We start from the raw sequence: 16,297 nt of genomic DNA, 5'->3' as shown, positions 1-16,297 counted from the left end.
CCATCAAAGGCACTCCTGAGATACATAGAGTATAAAAAAAATGTTGCGTGAGTACACCACTTAATGATTCTTCTTTACTGTTAGTTTTAGACTTATTTATACGCTTTAATTCCTTAGTTTCGTTCATACTTACTCATTTATTTATAAATACTCATGTTATTTATACGCTTAGCCCTTTGGTGATTTTAAATAATAATTTTGCACTTTTAACTAAATTTATGATATGTTATGTAAAAAAAAATATCAAATGGTACAACTAAATTGTTGTTAGGAAATTATAACATATATAAATATAGAATAAACATTAACGTTTATGGTAGTTATGATATTTTATTCATTTGAAAAAATTGCATAGTTAAAAGTAAAAACAATGGTAACAAAAAATCAAGTTAAAATAAATAGGGTTATAAAAAAGTAAACATTAATGTGCTTACAAGTATTTCATTACAGCTGACTGAAAATTAAAACTATATAAAACAATATTTATTAAATCATCACATTGACTAGAACGAAGAAAATGTATAATGGCAGTTATACATAAAAAACGATGAACGCATAATGTAATGTTTTTATTACAGCACCGGTCGTTTTTTTCACTACACATTAAAAATCCAACGCTTTCAGACCGCCTGTACAATTTAAAAATTATATATGCATTTAATTTAAATAATATAACTTTAAAATATAGTATTTGTCCTTTATGGATGAAAACGTTTGGCACGGCGCTATATTATTATGTGAAGCTGTTGTTATTGTAAACAATTCCAACTGTTTTAAACTTTAAATTATGGATTTATTTTGAAATAAATAACCTACCTTAATAGCTGTTATAATATACTTTATGTAATTATTTATTACATTAAAATTTCATTACAGTAAAATGACTTTTGTGGTTTAGATTTATGAGTATCACTGCAAGTTTATAATGCCAACCTGTACATAGCGGTAAATTAATAATGATTTCATTATTTCAAAACAAATCGTTTATCTAATCTATGTTTGAAAACCGTTTGGAAACTTAACACAAAAAGGCATTTTATTTAAAAAAAATCAACTTAAATGCTTTAAGATATACCTAGATGTATAGGATTTTTTTCAGTTTACCAAATGATACACTTTTCTTCTGGATTCATTGGGGTTCCTAACTCGCAGTTATATACTTTGGAAAATTCTTCGAGATTGCTTAGCGGACCGTTTACTCTGTATTGGGACGGTGAATGTAAATCCTTTTCGATTTGTAACTTTAAGGATGCGTCAGTACTCGACGAACACCACACCTGGTCAAGTCCAAAACAAGAATATTAACTAATATAATTGATTGTCCTATTTTAAAAAGCCAATATGTATTGATTATGTTTTTTTTAATATTACCTGTGCGAAGCTGACGAAAAACAATTGTTGGGTAGTGAGATGGACGGCTGGTAGTCTATACGAATGAGCTCTACCCTCCTCAAGACGTTTGGCGTACGCCCGGTAAGCGGCCTTCAACCCACCATTGTCAGCAATATTTTCACCTATCCCGGTATTTAACGAAAAATGAATTAATTTTTAAAAACCCGGTAGTAGATATTAGGTTGAAGTGAAAATACGAACCTAACGTTCGCTTCCCATTTATATTGATCCCGTTGATTTTATAATTAGAATACTGTTTGATCATGCAGTCTGTAGCCGTTTTGAATTTTTCCACGGTCTTGTTGTTCCACCATTGATGAAGATTCCCAAAGCGATCGAACTCTCGACCTGAAACGCATTAAAATATATTTTTAAAAAAATGAGCACAGTATCATCTAAATACAAATTCATTTATACCTACATACTTAGTAATACTAATGAATAACAACAATTTGACAGTACCTTGATCGTCGAATGCGTGAGTTAGTTCATGTCCCATGACGACTCCCATTGCTCCAAAGTTGACGGAAGGCTGTTGCAGTTGTTCAAAAAACGGTGCTTGCAGAATTCCGGCAGGAAAAACTATTTGATTTTTGGTCGGTGTGTAGTATGCGTTTACGGTTGGAGGAGTCATGCTCCATCTGAAAGGAATCACATGATAAAGTACCTAATCAATAAACAAAAAATATAACGTGTCCTGGTTCACGTACCTGGTTCGGTTAGTTGGTTGATCGAGCTTAACCAAATATTGTTCCAAGTTAAATTTTATGGCACGTATGTTATTCATAAAATATTCATCTGGACGAACAGTCAAGTTCTGATACTTTTCATCCAACTGATTTGAATCCATTATGTAATCGGGAAAACCTGGATAAATGTGCGATGAAAATAAGTTATTTTGAAGTTCATAAATATTTTATCCACTAGTGAGGTATAAGCATTACCGATCATGTCAGTTATTGCATCTGCTTTTTTTTCAGCTTCTATCAACGTTTCTTTGTCCATCCAATCTAAATTTTTGAAATTTTCTTTGAACGAAGTCCTTATTTCGTTAATCATTTCTTCAGCCTGTACATAACATTAATTTGTATTATTAAATTCGACGCAGTATCAGCAAAATTGAGTCTATACACAAAAATCAGTGTCGATGTATTAATTAAAAGCAATTTTTTAAAGAGTCAATCAAATGTTCAGTAACTTTATGCAAGTGGGTTTTAAAGTTTTCGTTTATCATAGGGTGCATGAATTAATTTTGAAAGTCTCGAACCTAATGGAAATTGTAAAAAGCATTGAATGTCGACAATAAAAGCAACAATGTCTTATGTCAGAGTAAATGCACTAACCCAGTTACTAAATAGGTACCTAATACATTAAGTAATATCATTCGATTATAGAACTAGGATTAGTTCAATTAGTTAGGTAGAAGTGATTAGGTAATATAACCAAAGTACTCTTGATAAAACAAACTAGCAAAAAATGATTACAGAAACAAAACTGCGGAAATAAACAAGTATGGACGCTCAATATTGTTTCATCAGTCAAGTGGTAACTATATGATTCGCACATGTACCTGATGGGCATAGGCGCAATTTGGGGGAGCTTGTGTGTGCTTAGCACCCCTAGTTTTGAAATGACAACCGCCAAAATGGTTTTCCCAGTACGCCTCTATCACCGCACAGCGCACTTGAAGATTTGTTGACCTCAATAACCATAGTAATTTATTAAAGGTCACATAAAATGTTCTAATTTCAGCCACTATCAGTTCACATTCGAGAATTTTTTTACGCGTTGTAGCATACATAAGTCACAACATAATTTTAAATTAGGAATTAGGATTATAGAAATATTGTGAGACACCCTGCAAAGTCCTATTAACTTAAAAAAGTATAATAATATATATATTACCAATTTTTTCGACTGCCCGTGAAAGACGTCACGGACGTACAGTGCTCCCAGTGCAAACCCTAACACATTATTTGTATCGCTGATGCAATATCGCCAAGGTTCTTCTCCTCCTTCTGATCCCAATAGCACCTTCCGTAGACCTTTGTACGCATCTCGGAAGACTTTCGATAAGTATGGTGTTACTGTCCTAACAGTTTGCCAAATCAAGTAATTGTTGATAACCCTGTAAGCAATTTACTGAACGTTAATGCGACGTTCTATATTATAATTATAATCAGGTTTTTTTAAAAAATGTAATAGGTATTACGTTTTATTTTCAGGGCTTTTGCTGTATTCGTCGATTAGTTTCGACACATTTGCCAGAAACGATGGAGAATACACGACTACGTTTTCTTTATTCGTTATTTTCCTGTTGACATAACGAAATGCCGAGTTGAAATAATGATTCCACTGAATCTAAAAACAAAAGCATTTATAATAAACACAATTTAGGTAACATAATTGTCATGTTTAAGGCTACATACAAACGGTGCCAAGTTCTGGAGTTCGCTGATGGACATTAAATGATAAGCCTTTTCTTCGTCACGCTTGTTTTCGTCGGGCTCAGTAAACTCTGCCAAACGAGATTCAAATTCTATAACATCTTTCATTTGGGCCCTTGTCGCGTTCGGCTCACCTCCTAACAATGTTCCTATCTATAATCACAAAAATAATAAATGTTTTATTACTACGTTTTTGAACTGTTGTAACTGAACTCACCGTTGTCATATACTCCAAGTATGTGTCCAGTAACTTCTGATTAGCCGTCTTGTTAAGATAACAATCTCTAGCTGGCAAAGTCAACCCACCCTCGTCGATCTACAACCAAAAAATTGTTTAAAAACGTATGTTTCTCTTCAGACTAAACAAACTACCGACCTGTATGATATGTCTGCTAGAATTCCTGTCATCTTCCCCTACTATCCAATAGAATAATCCAGGCATATTATATTGATTGTGGAGTGTTTCCAGTGTTCGTTGAAGTTTCCATGTGGACATATTCCATGATCCTGATATGTTCCATCCACCAATATTGTCGAGAAGATCATTCAACGGTTTCGCACCTAACGCTTCTATTGTATCATTAGGATCCATGCAAGCCGTAAAGTACATCTTGGCCTTAAGTTCGGCTTTACTGCCGTAGTTTGGTGGTAATGCTTCTGTAAAACATATGCAATTTCCATTAATTAATATTTAATGTGTTTTTTTTTTGGGGGTAAATATTTGATTATTAAGCCAAAATATATTTAAACTATTGCATTTGTAAATAATACAAATAAATTATATTTTGTATGTCAAATAAAGACATTGATCATACCGAGAGCGTTTTTAACAACTAACTGATTGTTCATTTCCAGTTCATTAAACATTCCCCACATGGATCGACCATCCGGAACGGGATTAGATTTAATCCATTGACCACAAGCGTACTTATAGAAATCTTGGCAGGGGTCCGATTTTTTATCCATACCTCGGAGAACTAGTGATGCCGTGAACACACAGGTTTCACTCAGGCAATATTCTGTAAAATAAGCGTTTAGTTAAACTTTATTAACCTTAATCGATAATGAGTTTGTAAAAGTATTATTTTATTTTTAACCTTGTCCGGCATTATCAGACCCAGTGTCTTCATATACTTCAACTGGATTCATTTGATTGGGATAATGATCGGTTCCATTTTGTTTGAAAAATGTAATTATCAACAGTGTAGTAGTAGTAAAACACACGACGAGGAGGATTTTTTCCAATAAAGTTCTATTTTTCCACTTGGACATAATGTTTTTAGGCTTCCCCTGTAATGAAACCATTCGGAAATTAATGATACGTACGTAATGTTATACATACATTATATATTATATATATGTATATATTTACCGTATAAAAACGTATATGAGTGGAAGACGTAGTAACTCCTTCTGTCAAATGGACCGATCCCATGCTTGACGTTTCTTCTTCGAACACTTTATGTTTGTAATGAGCCATCTAAAAATATCAATATTACCATCCTTCAAAACAGTAACTAAGATAATTCGTTATATTATGTTTACTTGTACCTATCGATGGTAAACAGTCTCATCAAACAGGGATATGTCGAGAGACATTACTATACTCCGTGGTATTTTGCAAAGCGCTGACATAAAATTATATTTTTCCACTCGAATAGTATTCGCGCACGAACTTTCAAATACCGCGATTCGAATAACATTCAAGAATACTGTTTTTAATTCATCTACGAAAAAGATCAATCGAATCGTTCGTTCACGAATAACGTTCGCGTATGATTTCAAGAATAGGACCTCAGTAATAACATATTGATATTTAATACAGCGCAATAGGTCAACCTCTGTACTCGTTTATCAAAATATTTGTTATGAATAACATTTTCCGTTTCGAAAAACAAAAGTATTGTTATTTGAAAATTAATATACGGTGTTCGGGGCGTCACTCGAGTTGAGATTTAAAGCGGCGTGTATAATAAAATAACAGGAGGTACCTACTTGGTAAATCGGTTTATAAAAAAAAGAAAATATAGGTCACATGCTAATGTAATTTTGAATAAATTGTTCATACGACTCCCATAAACGAAATGATTTTAAATGAAACTTAAAATATTATTTTATGAGTATAAGTGGTACTGACTTATTCCCAATTTGACCTTCAGTACCGTTAGGCACATTTCAACCAATTTTTGTTCGGGAATACTATGGCTTTTGAAGAAGTTTAAGAGGAAAGTCAATGCTGTTCCCCTAGCACCAAACCATAAGACTTTTACTTCCCAGTTGTCAATCTGGTATTGTTGTCCCAGGTCAGGTATACACAGAACGTAAATCGCCCGTTTTTCCTCATTGACGTCCTCATCCTGGGTTAAAGAATTTGTTTCCCACCGAATTGTTGGGTCAAAGACGAATCCTCGGTTCTTTTTCCTATCTATAACAATGATAGGAAAAAGGCTTTTCTGTTTTGCGTTTCCGACTATGGCTTGTCAGTGAATTTCTTCGTAGATCTCTAATTTTTCTGTACGGAAAGCTAGGGTTGAACGGATCTTATGGTGTGCAGTATTTCTAAGTATAGCGCCTGCACATGTTTCCGTGTAAGAAAACATTTGAAGGGCACAGAGGAAGAAGGGTATTAGTCCATGCATAATAATTTTAGAGTATAGCAAAAACAAAGTTCGTGAATTCCTCCCCCTCTTACATAAGAACAAAAAAAATCACATTAAGAGTTATTCTACTAAAAAGTGTATTTATTTAAACAATCTATTGACATAAATAAAAAAAATGAATGGAATTTATTGAAAGAACTATTTGAAAAAAAACATTTTCATAAATGGACTACTACCCTTCTTCCCCTGTGCCCTTCATTTATAAATTTAAACTGGAACTATATGTGAATAGCATAGTAGCTAACAAGTAAAAACTAAAAAATTAGTTACGGTGGGTATTATTTTTTCAAAGAAACTGTATAGACTTTCCAAAATATAACAATAATAATTCGCTAGTCTTGTGTTTTTCCAGTTGGTTTATTTGAGTGATAAGTAATTAAGATAAATCTACTTAAATAATCCACATCACGTTATGTTTTTTTAATTATTATTATATTATTAATCATTCCAATTTAGATTATTACAATAAAAAAATTCACGCTGATATTATAAATTTAAAATTGTTTTAAATGTTTTTGAAGTCGAAAACTATAGAATTCGTCACAATGATTAACCAATAGCTTGAAGTCATTTATTTAGAATATATACAAACATCATATTTTTATTTAATTAGTATTAATAAATTTTTGTATATAAACCATTATGTGTGATCGTGGAAGTTAAATAAACATTTTTTTGTACAAAGTAAGTACCTATAAACTATGTGGTAACAATAATTAATGAACTCGTCCTAACGTCGCTCGTTTGTTAGCAATTTTTTTGTTTGCTTATAAAACATAGATTCTGTTAAGGGACGAAATGTCTGCTTAAGTGTAAGCAGAGATGGACAGAATTATTAATCCCGGATTACTGGATTATTTTTTAATTAATCCGTTATTCCAATACATCTAAATTATGGATTACAAATGATGCAATACAGATTACAATTATTCCATCATGGATTACAAGTAATCCAGTAATCCCGGATTACTAGATTATTTATAAATTAATCCGTTATTCCAATACGTCAGAATTATGGATTTCAAATAATCCAATACAGATTACATCATGGATTACAAGTAATCCAGTAATCTCGGACTACTGGATTATTTTTGAATTAATCCAAGTAATCCGTTATTCAAATATGACGGATTAGTGGATTACAAATAATAATTAATTAGTATACTCTGCCCTAGTAGGTACTATAACAACACTTTTAATGAATTTGTTAAATTTTTAAAATCAATTATTTTGTTATTATTGTTTATTTCTATAATCTGAAAAATGTCATATCATACCATAATCGCTTAACATTTTAAATTTAAAATTTTTAAATCTTTAGACTTTTTGTATGCAGAAATCGGCTCAGTGGTTATGGTTTACTTCCAGTTAAAATAAAACACATTATTGTAAAAACAATACCTCCCAGCTCCGCATAACAGTAAAAAGTTATTTAAATACATTTTAATTTTAAAAAAATATTATTTAAGTATAATGTTTTAGATTACTGGAATAAAAAAAACAGTAATCCTCAAAGTTGGGTTATTGGAATAAAAGAAAAATCCTAAATTAATAATGTAATCGGTAATCCGAATCTCAGAATTACTGAAATAAAGTAATCCAATTTTTTTTAATCCTGGATTAATAATGTAATCCGTAATCCGTTAACGAGGGATTACTGGATTAAATTTAATCCAAACATTTAGGATTACTGAAATAAATGTAATCCAATTTTTTTATTAATCGTAGATTACGAGTAATCCGTAATCCGTCTGTAATCGATTACGGACTGCAATCCATTTTGCCCATCTCTGAGTGTAAGTAATATAAAGCATATTTTAAATAACACAATAGGTAAATTATTATCGTAAAAACAGTAATGTAAAATAGCTTTATATTATTCAGATGTCTTACCATAAAATTCAATTAAAAAAGAAAAACGGAGACGATGATTTGAAAAATAACATTTGGTGTTCATTGTTTACTCGATTTTATGCAAGTTTCGAAAACTTTTAAAGTATACTAAGTCATACCTTGGCATTATATTTTTGGGTATTTTTACATTAACTTACATTTTTGCTTTGGTCTTCGCGTAATTTACCTAAGCATTTAAAGTATATTATTATGTCGGAACATTAGCTAATATTGTTATAATATTTAAATTTGAATAATTTATGCATGTATTATACCGAAAATCAGAGCACAACACACTCAAAGGAACAAATGTACTAAACGTTTTTTTACCAATCTAATGTATTTTTCCTTTAAAAAAAACCTGTTAGCCATTGTCATTTTTGTTAATATAATTATACTAAATGTTGCAGAAATACAAATATTTGTGGGCGTACTAGAAGTATTCATGAAAACAGAATAGATAACAAAACTATACAATATATAAACATATATTCAGAACGTATACAACGAACGCTAGTATAATGGTATTATTGTTATCTAATAGAACATATTGTGTTTCTCTGTTGGGTTTATTATGCCACATCTAGAATGCGTCATTGCTGATTTTATGTTTTGCTTTACAATGTTATGTGACATGCCGTTTTAAAGCTTAACCTATGCATTAACCATATGTTTTTAATTTTGATTATTATTATTATTATTTAAACAACACATTTTATTTACAATTTAATCATCGAAAATAGTTAACTGACATATTCAAATAAACTGAAGATGTTATGTATAGTTAATGTTTCAAGTCCGCAGAAGTTAAATAAATAATCTAAATGTTTTTTTTTACGTTAGGCCTTTGGTCTTAAGTCTATTTATGTGATACTAAGTGTTGTAGACTGTAGTTATTATTATTCTACCTATTAAATTTCAAAAATCGCAGTGTAAATAATATAAATACAATAAATTGCCAGTTATTAAATAAACTACATGTAAAACTTAACGTATAAATGAGATGACTTAAAAATCCAATAGCTAGACTCTCACAATGATAAGTAGTAAAAGTTTTAGCTAAAAAATAATGTATCCTCAATAGACAATCTGTAAATTCTTGTAGTAAATGATTAAACGTTTAACGATTTCGAAATTTAAAGTTTTTATTATAAAATAAAATACAGTTCAAACATCACTGATTGGTATTAATTTGTTTAGTAAATTACATAAATAATTTGCATACATTTATAGTTTGTCATACATTTGCATTACTGGGAGATTTATTAAAAATGTATCTATAAAATAATGAGTACCCCCGTTTTGGAAATTTTAGCAAATTGAAAGAGTTTTCTAAAATTTTATTAATGAAAACCGTCAATTTATCTTTTTTTTAATATCTACCATTTTGTTATAAATTAAAATTTTTAAAAACTGCTGCACTACGTAGCTATCTTTAAAACGTATTATATCATACATTTTTTTTGTGATAATATGTTATTATATTTTTGTTATCATAAAATTACTACTAGTTACTAATTAAAACGAATCTGTGCGACCACGTTTTTTTACATGACAAAAAATTGGTAGTTAACAAAAATAATAATTGGTACTAATGTTTAACGAAAATTAATTGCAATACTAGCCAACGACTATCAACTCACTTACCTAAAATGTTGTAGGTATGTTAATGCAAATTAAATTGTGAGTATTCGATAAATTTTTAAAATGTACACATACACATTCGTTTTATAAATTTCCTACTAAGGCTGTGACAGAAAAACGGAATTCTCGATCAGAATTCTCGGGATATCCGCCGTCCGGGGATAGTTGCGGATATTGAATTCAGATATCCAGATGTTATATCGAGTCTGGTTGATTCGGATATCCAAATAATTTTGAACTACCCGATCATTTATACAATTTCTTCTAAAGACCAATAATATTTATTTGATAAACGTGTTTTAGACGTTTTTATTTATAAATATCACATCTGAAGTGTTATTTTCCTCCTCTCCTCAAATTTGATTTACCTTTGAAAATACTCAATAAGCAACGGCCAAATTAAATCTGACCTAATAAACTAATGGTGTCCGAGTCATAGATATATATATGCAATATTTTTGTCATTTTAGTTAATGCAGTTGCTAAGGATTTTATAAAATAAATTCAAATAATAATGACTAAAGTTTGGCTATAGCCTATACACCTATTATGCAAAATCATCTGACATTATCATGCAGTTCTCATATTTTACTAATTCTCATATAACTGGTATGTAAACAACGTTTGTGGGAAAAAGTTCACCGGAAGAAAACAAAAATAAAATACAATACAGATTCAGTGTTTGATTTTGCAACAAATTTCAGTAGACACTATAAGGGCTCTTGGCTCTTGCATTTATTGTTTTCAAGGTTTAAACAAGCAATATCGGGTGCTATTTTAGGCGAATAAAAAGTGTACGTTATTTAATTTATGAATATTTGCTTTGTCTGGTTACGTACACGTCACCGTTAAAGGAGTCTATCGATTTTCGCGTTAGCCTTCATCACCTGCTGATCGGGATTGGAGGGGTGGCACGTTCGCAACCGAATCACGTTCATACTTTGTAAAATAATAGTATAGACTTTAATAACTTACATACTTTTAGCTTTACTATACACTTGTATACACTTTCAGCAAAAACATTTGGTACTCGATAAACAGATGAAAGTGTAAATCCCAAGAAAGAACAGCTATTAAACAAATAACATTTGTTTTTTTATACTTTTCAGTCACAATTTATTTATTGTTAATACGATTTTTGGCCAGAACTATGTGGAACAGGAAAAGCTATTTGCTACGGAGCAAGAAATTCAAGAGCAAATTTTAATATGCCAAATAATTTATAGATAATTAAATATCAAGTTTTTCTAGTTACAAACATTTTTTAATCAGTTTGGAAGACACCTTAGAAAGTAACTTTAAGTTAAAATCTTTGTTGTCTCTATAAAATTTAACTCTTTTCGTTGACCGTTTTCCTTTAAGAGACATATCAGCAATATCAATGTCATATTGAAATAACATAAATTATTATATTTTTTTAACACAAATTTTATTCTGATTTTTTAAAATAATATAATAATTATAACTCATGTTCGCACTACGTAGGTATTTAATTTCAATGGCACTTTTTAGGAATGTATTAAGTACGAAATTATGTTTTATCGAATATTAAGAAACTCATTATTTTATTATTAACATGATACAATTTTTTAACCGGGCTTGCCGTTCTCTAGAGATGACGAGTGGTCCAAACCATAAAATAATCTCTTCTTCTTCGCGTTATTCCGTGCAAGTTTATACTTTGTTATAAACAGACATTAATACAAATGCATCATAAAATTAATAAATCATAAAATAGTTTGAATTAATTTCAATGATTTCACATTTTATTTTATTTCTGTCGACAAACTATATTTTTCGTTTATTAATAGTTTTATCTTTTAAGTACAAATTATTATGCCAAGTGTGAAGTGCAGTTGTTGACTAGTTACTGCAAATTACTTATTACCCAACCCATAATATATGTCATATGTGGAATCGCGTCGTCATTCCTAATCTAATCTTAACGCGCGAAACAGTTGCTGTTATTTGTGATATTTAGTATGAAACTCGGGTATATACCTATATGTAATATACCTTTCGCCTGAAGAAAGCCACCGAACAGTTCTCAGTGATAAACGTTAACCGTTTCGAGGCGTTTTTAGAAGCGTTTGTGCGCGCTTACTTGAAAACCACGGAAACTCAATTAATATAAAATAAGATATTATACAAGATAGTAAGTAGGTATGTAGTAGTTCGGCGTTAATCTCGTCGCCCGACGGTATGACGCACGGCCGTTCTTGTGTTTGTAATGCAATTTAAAAGCCCTTTACATCCGGCTTTTTCCTCCTACTCATATTATCATTACACTATATTATAGTATGTTTGCGAGCTACGACAGCACTTCACCGTGGTCCTTTTACCGAATAAATGTATTATAGTGCACCGGTTAAGCGTATACAATTTTATTTAATATGTTTTTTTTTTTTTTGCAATGTTGTTACCTTGAATAGAATTTGCGTGACGCACAGGATACGGCGGCAGGATTAAGCGGCGGCGATAGGTGTGTTGCGGGCGGCCACTTCAGCGGCGGCTGACGGAGACGGCGTCCGATATTTTTTGCGGCCGGCCCGTCAGCGGCAAACGATGTTGTTGTCGGTTCACGACGTTGCTGTCCATGACGGAGACGGATCGAGTGCCAAAATCGTACGTCCACGGCGCTGCGCGGTCTCGGCTGGGGAATGAAAACACATTTTTTAATGAATAAACCTACTCTACGCGTAACTAATCACTAATGATTATCATTTATTACTGGACTTCCGGCGTACGCGAACCGTTTAAGCGCAGCTACGCACACCGCACAGCCGATCCGGATATTAGCCGACGGACGTCCGTATAACGTCGCATAACGCGTAGCTCGTCAACGAATTGTAATGACAATATTATTTTGTTATTATATCGTTAGGTATTGCTATCATGCAGGTACTATTGTATAGGCCTAAACACCGATCTTACCAGCGTTTTGGGCGAGCGGGCACCGAATGTGCGGAGGTACACACATTGAAAACGGTGCGCGTGTTGGGCTTGCGGTCCGCCGGGCGATATTGATCCGTAAACTCCTGCCCGCGCGGACCGTGCACGCGATTTTTGGAGGCCATTCGCAGACGTAGCGCCATAGCTGGCGTAACTCGCAGACGGCCGTTGCCGTACAGCACGCCACACGTGTCGTACGACAAACACCGTTCTTTTTTATTTTACCCTCAAGACGCCTTATTTGACATGTCGTCTGTCGGCCGCTTAAATGTGTGTGTGTGTGTATTTAAATATATATATGAATACACACGTAAATCGGTAAATTACACGGTGTAAAAGCTGCACAGTAACAGCGCCGTTGTTTTTAACCGTCCTCGAATGAACATAAATGATGTGCCAGCATGTCACATGATACATGTTGTATACATTATTCTGCTTTTCTATTGGCCTGTTCTGTCTAATCGGGCGTTTTTCAATTTGTCTTCATAATACGAATTAAATGGCGCGTACGTTGTTGTAATTACTTTTTGATTTGACTTTGACAAGTAGCTGCTAAACGATTTCGGGTTTTCAATTATAGTATTTATTTTTTGCGTCCGAACCTTTTTATTATTATTTTTTTTCATTCTCTATATTAACAAAACAATCTGTTCAATATTTACAATACGTTTTTTTTTTGTCGAGGATATATACAATTAACATGCGAGGAAGCCATCCATTGGTAACATCTCATTAGAAGTTAAGTTTTAGTTTTTGCTAAACGGTTATATGTTATTAGGTTACGATTTCTGTTAGGTACGTTTGAGTCTGCGTGTGGGGTTGTCGGGGAAGTTGGCAGTGCACATACGTTTTGTTAGGGGGTTTGAATTTAAGTTAATTAATTTGAGTGGAATCTATTGTAGTGTAGTTTGGCAAGTTCGTTAACTGTTTTAATTTGTAAGTCATCATGTAGGTTGTTGTTAGTTATGTACCAAGGGGCATTAGTTATCATCCGAAGCGAAATGTTCTGGAACGCCTGTATTGGGGGTATATTTGGAGGCTTTGCAAGTCCCCAAATTTGTATACCATAAGACTATACTGGTCTTATAATAGACTTTTAGATCAGCATTTTAGTTTTGAGTGGCAGTTTGGACTTTAGTAGAGGTCGGAAAAGATGTAGTCTAGTGTTAGCTTTTTTTCTTTTGTTCTTGAGGTGGGGTCCCCAAGTTAAGCGCTTATCTAAAATGATACCCAGGTACTTTGTTTCGTCCTGAGTAGAGATTATAGTGTTATTGATTTTAATAGCTGGGCATATTTCAGGACAGAGAGCGAAAGTGACATCACTTGACTTGTTTCCGTATATTTTTATCTTCCAATTTTCTGAATCACGACTTTATACGGTTTACATGCACTTGAAGGTGATGGGCTGCATCTTTGACATTGTTGTGGGTTGATAATATGGCTGTATCGTCAGCAAATGAGGCTATCGGAGTATCAGAGTATCATGTTTTGAGGTATATCCGCGGTAAAAATGTTGTATAAATCAGGTGCGAGACGCTACCTTGAGAAACATCAGCTTCAATTGAGTAATGAGGTGAATTGGTACAGCCTTACTGTAAATTGTATTTTTTGTAAGTATGAATTCATAATTAGGCCGAATTTATTTTAAGAAGCAATTTTTCGAATAGTTTGCCTGTATATATATATGTTAATAGCAGTATGCTTTTTTTTTAGAGGTTCATTAGTACCTTGTCGGTGATGAGGTCGTTCCCAGGAGCTTTGCCTTTTTGCAATATTTTTATTGTTGCTTCGATTTCACCGGAGCTTAACAGGGAGAGCCATTGGTAGGGGAGATGCAAGAAAGTTATCGACTATATGGGTGTTACCAACGGGGACTAGTACATTATTATTTACATTTGAATTTATAAAATTATGATTTGCATGGAAATTATTTCTGTAATGTTTTGAATTTAAAATCCTTTGCTGTTATTAATTTTTATATTTTATAAACTGGGCAACCTTGGTAGATTGCTGGGTGAGCTACTCCGCATAGGGTACATTTGGGCGGCTGATTGACAGGCTTAAGACACGCGTCGATCAAATGTAGCTCACATTGAACACAACGGGGCTCGCGGTTACAATACCTTTTTGAATGACCAAAGTTTTGACATCGAAGGCACTGGATTGGGTTATTGTTTGGTTTGGGTTCTTAAAATTTGACTTTAGAATAACAGATAGAGTTGATTTTGAAAATATCATTGTTATTTGCCCCTGGCTCGAGATTTATGAAAAACATAGGGACTGGTTTTGGACTAGTTTCGTAGGAGATTTATGACTTGTTTTACATATCCAAGTTGTTTTAATTCGTCTTCTATACATTTTTTGTAAAGTTTGTCATAGACTTAGGTATAATATAGCAGGAGCGTGACACGAGACATGTGAACTCTATGGCAGCTGAAGGTTATATGCGTCCGAACCTACGATAACATTTTAACCCCGACAGTGGCAAAAACATAATGGAATTGAGATTAAAATCTCTCCCGAAATTCTATAACACAAAACGTTACCCTCGACAATACATTGAGTGAGAAAATCGATATTATTAAGAAGCCTTGAATAATTCAGTATTGTTCATAAAAAAAAGGTATTATATTATTAGCATATGACTCCGGCAAACACAAACAAATAAATAATAAATAAATAAATAACAATAATAATGTAAAACTATTAATACTAATTAAATTATTTAGTTATAAATAGTATAAAATTTAGAGTAACAGTAAAAATTAAGTTTGGTAATAATTTGGTATCACACGATTTCATTGTTTTAATTGACGCTCCCTTGGTCACAGCCGCACGCCTAAGTTTATCATCCAGTCGATAGCCTCCTCGTTGGCTGTATGGATTTCCTCAATACCTCCTGTGAACTTCATTAATGGGCAGGTTAGGTTAGGTTACTATAAATACCACTCTCGCATACTTGTCCCTTGCAAAACCATTTTTTGCGGATAAATTACGGCTGTGCACCGTTCTAATAAATCTATTAATAAAAAAGGTTTTATATTGTATAAAAAAAAGTGTTAATATTTAGATATAAATTATAATATATTATTTTATTCTAAAAAATAAAATAATTTTAACAGGGATTAAATTTAACAGTTAGCTATTATTTCAAAAAAGTATTAGTCAAACTTTGGCTTTATATTTAACAAATTAATAAAAGTTGATGTTAAAAACATTTTTTTAATCTTAAAATGTGTAGGTATATTATATTTTATATTATAACTGTTTTACGTGTACGTTAAAGTTATTGTTTCTACATTTTTAACG

General features: G+C 32.3%; 1 protein-coding gene across 2 annotated transcripts; it reads right to left on the bottom strand.

Annotated features, from left to right (window-relative positions):
- Positions 1-343: 343 nt before the first annotated feature.
- LOC126845785 (endothelin-converting enzyme homolog) lies at positions 344-13,044 on the bottom strand. Of its 2 annotated transcripts, none has more exons than XM_050584683.1 (16): positions 12,768-13,044; positions 12,460-12,689; positions 5,212-5,319; positions 4,937-5,129; positions 4,655-4,858; positions 4,216-4,496; positions 4,057-4,155; positions 3,822-3,992; positions 3,605-3,753; positions 3,298-3,520; positions 2,337-2,460; positions 2,103-2,259; positions 1,855-2,033; positions 1,594-1,740; positions 1,372-1,514; positions 344-1,277 (listed from the first exon to the last, which is right to left on the bottom strand). In XM_050584683.1, exons 3-16 carry the CDS (start codon positions 5,317-5,319, stop codon positions 1,101-1,103), a joined length of 2,355 nt encoding a protein of 784 aa, XP_050440640.1. In that variant the 5' UTR covers positions 12,460-12,689; positions 12,768-13,044; the 3' UTR covers positions 344-1,100. The 2 variants fall into 2 exon arrangements, with proteins under 2 accessions (XP_050440640.1, XP_050440647.1); XM_050584690.1 differs by having other exon boundaries at positions 12,971-12,985.
- Between the last annotated feature and the right edge of the window lie 3,253 nt (positions 13,045-16,297).

Source organism: Adelges cooleyi, unplaced genomic scaffold, assembly GCF_023614345.1.
Source record: "Adelges cooleyi isolate 19-005CV unplaced genomic scaffold, UGA_ACOO_1.1 ACOO_flye_CR_arks_rails_tigmint_CR_PRNA_108, whole genome shotgun sequence".
Classification (NCBI taxonomy): Eukaryota; Metazoa; Arthropoda; class Insecta; order Hemiptera; family Adelgidae; genus Adelges; species Adelges cooleyi.
This window is presented reverse-complemented; position numbering and strand designations above follow the sequence as displayed.

Bases quoted from the DNA above. Each gene is read 5' to 3' on its own strand.
- LOC126845785 (XM_050584683.1), bottom strand. From the start codon at position 5,319: ATGGCTCATTACAAACATAAAGTGTTCGAAGAAGAAACGTCAAGCATG. The intron at 3,754-3,821 runs GTATGTAGCCTT...TTTTGTTTTTAG, and splicing joins TCCAGAACTTGGCACCGTTT to ATTCAGTGGAATCATTATTT. The intron at 2,034-2,102 runs GTACGTGAACCA...GATTCCTTTCAG, and splicing joins CAACCAACTAACCGAACCAG to ATGGAGCATGACTCCTCCAA.